The sequence below is a fragment of the Salvelinus alpinus genome, chromosome 34, assembly GCF_045679555.1.
Source record: "Salvelinus alpinus chromosome 34, SLU_Salpinus.1, whole genome shotgun sequence".
Taxonomy (NCBI): domain Eukaryota; kingdom Metazoa; phylum Chordata; class Actinopteri; order Salmoniformes; family Salmonidae; genus Salvelinus; species Salvelinus alpinus.
The window spans coordinates 4,702,669-4,713,462 of record NC_092119.1 but is presented as its reverse complement, the minus strand read 5'-3'; the positions used below and the strand labels follow the sequence as shown (position 1 = coordinate 4,713,462).

Genomic DNA, 10,794 nt, shown 5'->3' with positions numbered 1-10,794 from the left:
CTGAGGGAAGGAGGTTGTTGGCCAAGATCTCGCAATGCATGGCCCCATCCATCCTCCCCTCAATACGGTGCAGTCATCCTGTCCCCTTTGCAGAAAAGCATCCCCAAAGAATGATGTTTCCACCTCCAAGCTTCACGGTTAGGATGGTGTTCTTGGGGTTGTACTAATCCTTCTTCTTCCTCCAAACACGGCGAGTGGAGTTTAGACCAAAAAGCTCTATTTTTGTCTCATCAGACCACATGACCTTCTCCAATTCCTCCTCTGGATCATCCAGATGGTCATTGGCAAACTTCAGACGGGCCTGGACATGCGCTGGCTTGAGCAGGGGGACCTTGCGTGCGCTGCAGGATTTTAATCCATGACGGCGTAGTGTGTTACTAATGGTTTTCTTTGAGACTGTGGTCCCAGCTCTCTTCAGGTCATTAACCAGGTCCTGCCGTGTAGTTCTGGGCTGATCCCTCACCTTCCTCATGATCATTGATGCCCCACGAGGTGAGATCTTGCATGGAGCCCCAGACCGAGGGTGATTGACCGTCATCTTGAACTTCTTCCATTTTCTAATAATTGCGCCAACAGTTGTTGCCTTCTCACCAAGCTGCTTACCTATTGTCCTGTAGCCCATCCCAGCCTTGTGCAGGTCTACAATTTTATCCCTGATGTCCTTACACAGCTCTCTGGTCTTGGCCATTGTGGAGAGGTTGGAGTCTGTTTGATTGAGTGGGTGGACAGGTGTCTTTTATACAGGTAACGAGTTCAAACAGGTGCAGTTAATACAGGTAATGAGTGGAGAACAGGAGGGCTTCTTAAAGAAAAACTAACAGGTCTGTGAGAGCCGGAATTCTTACTGGTTGGTAGGTGATCAAATACTTATGTCATGCAATAAAATGCGAATTAATTACTTAAAAATCATACAATGTGATTTTCTGGATTTTTGTTTTAAATTCCGTCTCTCACAGTTGAAGTGTACCTATGATAAAAATTACAGACCTCTACATGCTTTGTAAGTAGGAAAACCTGCAAAATCGGCAGTGTATCAAATACTTGTTCTCCCCACTGTAACTGCTGTTTGACATAAGTGCTGAGCTAGAAGTGTAACTGACATGTTATGTTAGCTAATGTTTCATCCCCTCTCCACTGAAGTGAATGAACTACTAGCAGCTAAATAGCTAGCTAGTAGCTACCACAGCCAATCCAGCTCTAGCTAGCCTCTAGCTATCTGTCAGGTAGCAGTACGTAAAGGCTGTTGTGTGTATGGAAATATTTTGTAGCCTTTGTTTTGTCCCATTTCAACAGAAGTACATTTGATGATGTACCATAGTACCATTAGCTAGAGCTAGCCAAACGTTGGCTAACGTTAGCTAGCTAGCTCACTAACTTTAGCTATTATTTTTACCTCAATAACACTAGACTTGAATCAAACGATGAAAACAGTGGCCAAACGATTGAAGACCAATATATTCTGACATTTCTTCAGCGTAATGTTAGTTTTTATTAGTCAGTATAGCAATGTAATGTTATTGATCTGTCCGTTTCCCTAGCTAATTCCCTAGTTTTCACACTGACATGGTATAAACAGCTCTACAGGCTTCACTGTCATGGTGCACAGTCAGTACACAACACTATGGTCATCATGTCTTAGCAGGATCAGATGGTGACAGGTGTCCCAGCAGGGTCAGACAGCCAGGGAAGACCAGTCTACGGCACTCAGGTGAATTTTGCAGTATATTATAACAATCAGTGAATGGATATAAAGTTCCATCTTGAGTTGATGGGTAGACTACAGTCTGGGATCTGGGAATCATGGTCATCTCAATGATTGAACCATCGACTCTGTTCTTGGATAATATCATGTATAAATGTACACCAATGTAATTCTGTGTCATGCCTCATCTGAGCAGGATCAGATGGTGACAGGGGTCTCATCAGGGTCAGGCCACCAGGGAACTTCCATAGATACAACCCTTTATTCTCTCTGTGCAGCAAACATTGGCCAAGCAAGAAGCTTCAAAGTTGGATGCTATTGTAAGGTTTGATTTCCAAACAGTATCAATGGTTGATAGAGGCTTTTCCCAACATGTAAAGCAAAAATGTGAGGAAAGACTTTTGGTTGACGCTAGGGGAGATACCTATTTAAGCAATCCCTAGCTGCTGGGCTGCTCAGTCCTGGCCCTTGGGGTCTGTTGTACTGTTGGTTGTCTCTCTGGCCTCGGCCTAAGACACCTGAAACCAATAAGGAATGTTTCACTAAGATCCTAAAGCTGGGTGTGTTGGGTTGGGGCACTGCAGGGCCGAGGACCCCCTAGCCACTAGGTACTATTAGGTCTATGATATGAACTACATGGAGGATGTACTGCTTCTGTGTGTTCATGTGTAGGAGGTGTATATCTGTTTTTGTTAAAACTATTGTTTTTCAAACATTTCCCTTGAGACATAAAAGAAAAAGATGGGAATGAAGTTGTTGGGGAGAGAGTTGTTGACTAGACTGATGGGGGTCGGGCGTGCAGGCGGGTCGGGCGTCCAGGCGGGTCGGGCGTGCAGGCGAATCGGGCGTGCAGGCGGGTCGGGCGTGCAGGCGGGTCGGGCGTGCAGGCGGGTCGGGCGTGCAGGCGGGTCGGGCGTGCAGGCGGGTCGGGCGTGCAGGCGGTTCGGGCGTGCAGGCGAATCGGGCGTGCAGGCGGGTCGGGCGTGCAGGCGAATCGGGCGTGTAGGCGGGTCGGGCTGAAATTTCCTATAGAGGATGTCATAAAGACACTCAGAGTGAAGTCTAATGTACTTCATTTGTAAGAGTTGTTCATTTGTTAGGCTATTAGTTAAAGGTGCAACACAATATTGATTACTGAATTATCATTGATCTAGTTCAGTCGTATCAATCACTTACCTAGCTTGATGACTGCTAGAAGGGCTACGGGTCATTTTAGATTGTGTAGAAATACAGGAAATTAGCTATAGATGCCCCCAAAACCCCCCCGCCAAGTTATGCCCCTCCCCCACTTATAAAACCAAAGTTGCGCCCCTGTAGATAGACCACGAAGATTGTCATTTTCCCCTCACTATAATGGGGGGTCTTGTTTTCTGCAAAAAAATGCCTGCAGTACCGTGGTCGGCCTTGAACTTTGTGGCTTCACTGAGAGGGGGCAGTCGTTCTCCCCTGCTCTGGGCCCACAGCCAATCACATCGTCTCCCTCGTCAGCGGGGACTACAATGACGGACAGGTGAGTGTCTCAGTGGAGAGAAATAGAGACAGAGAGAGTGCAATATTTACTGTTCATTTCTAATAAAAAACAATGATGTTGTTTTGTGTCTTCTCACTTTTGTTTATTGATTATTTCACTTGCTTAGGCAATGTAAACACTTTCCCCATGCCAATAAAGCTCATTTGAGTTGAATTGAAAGAGAGAGAGAGAAGCCAGACAAGGTACAGAGAGAACCTACCAGACTTGCTGTCAGTACTACTGTAACCTGTTCTCTCTGTAGGTCTATCCATCTCAGCCCACCATGAATGGTAAGATGGGGCTCCACACCATTTCGACACAGAACGCCTGCCAACCGATCCACAGTGGTTCCTCCTGTCACCTGCTCCAGGTTGGTTCTGGTTCTGGTTGCTGTAGCCCAGCCCTGGGAGAGGTAGAGAGGCCCAGCAAGGCTCACTTTTATGGGCCGGTCTGTCTGAGGATGTCCCCCTCTCTATTCAGCTCCAGTCCCAGACCGAGCAACTCTCCCCCCAGCGCCAAGCTCCACACACAGCCTACCCCTCCATACCCCTGTAGGGCGTGTACCAAGTAAGAGAGATACCTTCTGTCAATCTATCCATCTATCCATCCATCTATCCATCCAGCAATGTCTCTACTATATATTCTCTAGTCTCCTGTGTCTGTCTGTCTGTCTGTGTCTGTCTGTCTGTCTGTCTGTCTGTCTGTCTGTCTGTCTGTCTGTCTGTCTGTCTGTCTGTCTGTCTGTCTGTCTGTCTGTCTGTCTGTCTGTCTGTCTGTCTGTCTGTCTGTCTGTCTGTCTGTCTGTCTGTCTGTCTGTCCGTCCGTCTGTCCGTCCGTCCGTCCGTCCGTCCGTCCGTCCGTCCGTCCGTCCGTCCGTCCGTCCGTCCGTCTGTGTTCTCATCTCTCCTCCTCTCCTTCAGGGTGTTCTCTAGTCTCCTGTGTCCGCCCGTCCGTCCGTCCGTCCGTCCGTCCGTCTGTCTGTCTGTGTTCTCATCTCTCCTCCTCTCCTTCAGGGTGTTCTCTAGTCTCCTGTGTCTGTTCGTCTGTCCGTCCGTCTGTCTGTCTGTGTTCTCATCTCTCCTTCTCTCCTTCAGGGTGTTCTCTAGTCTCCTGTGTTCGTCTGTCCGTCCGTCCGTCCGTCCGTCCGTCCGTCTGTCTGTCTGTGTTCTCATCTCTCCTCCTCTCCTTCAGGGTGTTCTCTAGTCTCCTGTGTCTGTTCGTCTGTCTGTCCGTCCGTCCGTCCGTCCGTCCGTCCGTCCGTCCGTCCGTCTGTGTTCTCATCTCTCCTCCTCTCCTTCAGGGTGTTCTCTAAAGTGAAGAGTCGTAATGCTCACATGAAGACACATCGCCATGAGGACCATCAGGAGGAGCTGCACTGACCCTACACCCTAAACCCTACACCCTAAACCCTAAACCCTACACCGACACTGACCCTAAACCATACACCCTACACCAGCACTGACCCTAAACCCTACACCCTACACCAGCACTGACCCTAAACCCTACACCCTACACCAGCACTGACCCTAAACCCTACACCCTACACCCTACACCATCACTGACCCTAAACCCTACACCCTACACCCTACACCAGCACTGACCCTAAACCCTACACCCTACACCCTACACCAGCACTGACCCTAAACCCTAAACCCTACACCAGCACTGACCCTAAACCCTAAACCCTACACCCTACACCAGCACTGACCCTAAACCCTACACCCTACACCAGCACTGACCCTACACCTTAAACCGACACCAGCACTGACCCTAAACTCTACACCCTACACCCTACACCAGCACTGACCCTAAACCCTACACCCTACACCCTACACCCTACACCAGCACTGACCCTAAACCATACACCCTACACCAGCACTGACCCTAAACCCTAAACCCTACACCAGCACTGACCCTAAACCATCAGGACAAGCCCTGTACTGCCCTCTACAGTCCAACTCATCCATCAGGACAAGCTCTTTACCGCTCTCTACAGTTCAACTCATCCATCAGGACAAGCCCTTTACTGCCCTCTACAGTCTAACTCATCCATCAGGACAAGCCCTTTACTGCCCTCTACAGTCTAACTCATCCATCAGGACAAGCCCTTTACTGCCCTCTACAGTCCAACTCATCCATCAGGACAAGCCCTGTACTGCCCTCTACAGTCTAACTCATCCATCAGGACAAGCCCTTTACTGCCCTCTACAGTCTAACTCATCCATCAGGACAAGCCCTATACTGCCCTCTACAGTCCAACTCATCCATCAGGACAAGCCCTTTACTGCCCTCTACAGTCCAACTCATTACCTAGATCACCATACAGGGCCGGATAACTTTTGAACGACTGGGGCCTAATGTATGGAACAGGGCCTGGTTTCCCAAAAAGCATCTTGAGGCTAAGTTCACTGCTGGAACCTTCGTAAGAGCATTGTCACATCTCTAAAACCCCATTGTTAATAACGTCGCACTTAAAGGAAAACACTTGTAATCTAAGGCCTGCCTCAGACCACTCGTAGAACAACGTCATATTGTCTTGTTGCCCTCCCATAGCCACTTCATATGCGTACTCGCTCCGGAATGGGGAAAAATATTATTTGTATTTTATCCAGTTAAGTTCAGTTATATTCCTATTACTAAAATATCATATGATATAAAATAAAGCGTATCTAGTCTGCTAAATGAACAAGCCTACGGCCTATAGAATGTCTCATAGCCAGATAACATACAGTATCTAGTCTGCTAAATGAACAAGCCTACGGCCTATAGAATGTCTCATAGCCAGATAACATACAGTATCTTGTCTGCTAAATGAACAAGCCTACGGCCTATAGAATGTCTCATAGCCAGATAACATACAGTATCTAGTCTGCTAAATGAACAAGCCTACGGCCTATAGAATGTCTCATAGCCAGATAACATACAGTATCTTGTCTGCTAAATGAACAAGCCTACGGCCTATAGAATGTCTCATAGCCAGATAACATACAGTATCTAGTCTGCTAAATGAACAAGCCTACGGCCTATAGAATGTCTCATAGCCAGATAACATACAGTATCTAGTCTGCTAAATGAACAAGCCTACGGCCTATAGAATGTCTCATAGCCAGATAACATACAGTATCTAGTCTGCTAAATGAACAAGCCTACGGCCTATAGAATGTCTCATAGCCAGATAACATACAGTATCTTGTCTGCTAAATGAACAAGCCTACGGCCTATAGAATGTCTCATAGCCAGATAACATACAGTATCTTGTCTGCTAAATGAACAAGCCTACGGCCTATAGAATGTCTCATAGCCAGATAACATACAGTATCTAGTCTGCTAAATGAACAAGCCTACGGCCTATAGAATGTCTCATAGCCAGATAACATACAGTATCTAGTCTGCTAAATGAACAAGCCTACGGCCTATAGAATGTCTCATAGCCAGATAACATACAGTATCTAGTCTGCTAAATGAACAAGCCTACGGCCTATAGAATGTCTCATAGCCAGATAACATACAGTATCTTGTCTGCTAAATGAACAAGCCTACGGCCTATAGAATGTCTCATAGCCAGATAACATACAGTATCTTGTCTGCTAAATGAACAAGCCTACGGCCTATAGAATGTCTCATAGCCAGATAACATACAGTATCTAGTCTGCTAAATGAACAAGCCTACGGCCTATAGAATGTCTCATAGCCAGATAACATACAGTATCTAGTCTGCTAAATGAACAAGCCTACGGCCTATAGAATGTCTCATAGCCAGATAACATACAGTATCTTGTCTGCTAAATGAACAAGCCTACGGCCTATAGAATGTCTCATAGCCAGATAACATACAGTATCTTGTCTGCTAAATGAACAAGCCTACGGCCTATAGAATGTCTCATAGCCAGATAACATACAGTATCTAGTCTGCTAAATGAACAAGCCTACGGCCTATAGAATGTCTCATAGCCAGATAACATACAGTATCTAGTCTGCTAAATGAACAAGCCTACGGCCTATAGAATGTCTCATAGCCAGATAACATACAGTATCTTGTCTGCTAAATGAACAAGCCTACGGCCTATAGAATGTCTCATAGCCAGATAACATACAGTATCTTGTCTGCTAAATGAACAAGCCTACGGCCTATAGAATGTCTCATAGCCAGATAACATACAGTATCTTGTCTGCTAAATGAACAAGCCTACGGCCTATAGAATGTCTCATAGCCAGATAACATACAGTATCTTGTCTGCTAAATGAACAAGCCTACGGCCTATAGAATGTCTCATAGCCAGATAACATACAGTATCTTGTCTGCTAAATGAACAAGCCTACGGCCTATAGAATGTCTCATAGCCAGATAACATACAGTATCTTGTCTGCTAAATGAACAAGCCTACGGCCTATAGAATGTCTCATAGCCAGATAACATACAGTATCTAGTCTGCTAAATGAACAAGCCTACGGCCTATAGAATGTCTCATAGCCAGATAACATTCAGTAGGACAACTCATACTGTTTTTCTGAAATACAATTTCTTTATAATGTTTCCTCAGAGCTGCCTAAATTAAATAATGGATTTATTGTGATGGTGTAGGCTATATTACTTTGATTTATTTCGATGTTTTTTTTTTAATTTAAATGTTCCAAAGGTCACGCATCAGTTGTTTGTATTTGTGGAGGCCTGGAGTTGAACCTGTTTATGTTAATTAACGGTTAATTACCGTGAGACCGGCAGCCTTTTGCATGACAATAACCGTCTGATGAAATGTCATGACCGCCACAGACCTAGGAAAGATGCATCGTTAAAACACTTGTAAGCCTTAAGTTCCATTGCTATTGGGAAACCGTACCCAGATCAATGTGAGCCTATCCGTTTCCTATCCGTTTCCTATCCGTTTATATCAGTTTATATCAGTGTATATCAGTTTATATATGAGTCACAGCAGAGTTTGAGGATTATATGGCTGCGTTTACACAGGCAGCCCAGTTCTGATTTCCCCCCCCCCCCAATTATTGGCATGAGAGCTGATCTGATTGGTCAAAAAACCAATTAGTGGGAAAAGATCAGGATCGTGCTCATTAATGTTCCATGTGTTATTGCCCATGTTCATCCCTAGCATCCCTAGCACCCCTAGCACCCCTAGCATCCCTAGCATCCCTAGCATCCCTAGCACCCCTAGCACCCCTAGCACCCCTAGCACCGGTGCTAAGTAACAATGCCTACATTTGTTGGATGACATGAAAATAGAGCTCTTGAAGGAAAGGGAAAGGGGTATACAAATCAAATCACATCAAAATCAAATCAAACATTCACGTCTTCTGTACAGCACTTCGAGATATTAGCTGATGTACGAAGGGCTATATAAAATAAACTTGATAAAATAAACTTGAAACTTGATTTGATTTATACCTAGTCAATTGTACAACTGAATGCATTCAACTAAAATGTGTCTTCCACATTTAACCCCTCTGAATCAGAGAGGTGCGGGGGGGGCTGCCATAATCGTCATCCACGTCTTCAATCCACGCACGCCCGTGGTGGGTTTGGTGTTAAAAAAAAAAGAAGCTGCTTATGCCTCATTCCTACTGTAAAATATGGTGGTGGATCTTTGATGTTATGGGGCTATTTTGCTTCCACTGGTCCTGGGGCCCTTGTTAATGTCAACAGGCCCTTGTTAAGGTCAACAGGCTCTTGTTAAGGTCAACGGGCTCTTGTTAAGGTCAACGGGCTCTTGTTAAGGTCAACGGGCTCTTGTTAAGGTCAACGGGCCCTTGAGAAGGTCAACAGGCTCTTGTTAAGGTCAACGGTCCCTTGTTAAGGTCAACGGGCCCTTGTTAAGGTCAACGGGCCCTTGTTAAGGTCAACGGGCCCTTGTTAAGGTCAACGGTCCCTTGTTAAGGTCAACGGTCCCTTGTTAAGGTCAACGGGCCCTTGTTAAGGTCAACGGGCCCTTGTTAAGGTCAACGGGCTCTTGATAAGGTCAACGGGCCCTTGTTAAGGTCAACGGGCCCTTGATAAGGTCAACGGCATCATGAACTTTAACAAGGACCAAGACATTTTTTGCCAAAATCTAGAAGCCTTTTGCCAGGAGGCTGAAACTTGGTCGCCTGTCGATCTTCCAGCAGGACAATAATCCCAAGCACAAAACATTCACAAAGAAATGGTTAATTGACCATAAAATCAACATTTTGCAATGGCCAGCTCAGACTCCGGACTTGACTGTGTTTTGAAATGAAGAGGGTGATCCATAAGCGCAGATGAAGGATATCAAGGATCTGTAAAGATTCTGTATGGAGGAACGGACTTAATTTTAAGATCCCTCCCAATGTGTTCTCCAATCTCATAAAATATTTTAGATAAAGGTATCTAGTGGCCAAAATCTAAATTGCACCTGGGCTGGAATAATACATTATGGCCTTTCTCTTGCATTTCAAAGATGTTTTTTCTTTGTATAATCTTTTACCAGATCTAATGTGTTATATTCTCCTACATTCATTTCACATTTCCACAAACTTCAAAGTGTTTCCATTCAAATAGTATCAAGAATGTGCATATCCTTGCTTCAGGTCCTGAGCTACAGGCAGTTAGATTTGAGTATTTCATTTTAAGGGGGGGTGTGTCCGATCCTGAAGAGGATTTATAAAACATTTTAGAGGGGGGGGGTCCGATCCTGAAGAGGATTTATAAAACATTTTAGAGGGGGGGGGTCCGATCCTGAAGAGGATTTATAAAACATTTTAGAGGGGGGGTCCGATCCTGAAGAGGATTTATAAAACATTTTAGAGGGGGGGGGGTCCGATCCTGAAGAGGATTTATAAAACATTTTAGAAAAAGGTTCAGTGCTGTATTGAAGGTATTGAAAGATATTGAAAACAGGGCTAACAATCATTTTTACCCCAATCTTTTTGAGAAAAAAAGTTTTGTTTGTTAAACAAAATCTATTTCTCTGAGCAATTGTATCGTTATAAATAATATTTCCAATTGTTTTGAGCATAATATAGAGCTCAGTATTTGTATTATTTATTTACATTTGAATTAAAAACATTTTGCTCATCTTTATCAAGGGTGTCATTACATTTTGACCTGATTGTATGATTACTGTGGATTCAAAGACCGACAGACAGAGACAGACAGAGAGAGACAGACAGAGACAGACAGAGGCAGACAGAGGCAGATACAGAGAGAGAGAGAGTGTAACGGCATTCCTCCTCCTCTTCATACGAAGAGGAGGAGTAGTGATTCGACCAAAATGCAGCGGGTTGTGAATACATAATGATTTAATAAAGCAAATGACGAAACACGAAAACAAACACTTGGAAGGATACAAAATAACAAAAACGAATGTAGACTGACCTAAACCATGAGAACTTACATATAACACGAAGCACGTAGGAACAGGTACAGACTATAACAAACGAACGAACAAACGCTACAGTCCCGTGTGGTGCGCAGACACAGACACGGACGACAATCACCCACAAACAAACAGTGAGAACAACCTACCTTAATATGACTCTCAATCAGAGGAAACGTCAAACACCTGCCTCTAATTGAGAGCCATACCAGGCAACCCAAAACCAACATAGAAACAGA

General features: G+C 44.9%; 1 protein-coding gene across 7 annotated transcripts in view; it reads left to right on the top strand.

The window, feature by feature from the left end:
• Positions 1-10,258, top strand: part of LOC139563587 (putative uncharacterized protein DDB_G0271606) — a 30,185-nt gene extending 19,927 nt beyond the window's left edge. For 2 of the 7 annotated variants that reach the window (XM_071382372.1, XM_071382371.1), the window contains exons 11-12: positions 3,475-3,779; positions 4,513-10,258. In XM_071382372.1, the coding sequence (XP_071238473.1) occupies positions 3,475-3,779; positions 4,513-4,591 (384 nt within the window). In that variant the 3' untranslated portion in view covers positions 4,592-10,258. Of the gene's footprint in view, positions 1-3,092; positions 3,780-4,512 lie in introns of those variants that run through there. The other 5 variants (XR_011672594.1, XM_071382373.1, XR_011672595.1 and 2 more) reach the window with 5 other exon arrangements.
• Positions 10,259-10,794: the final 536 nt, after the last annotated feature.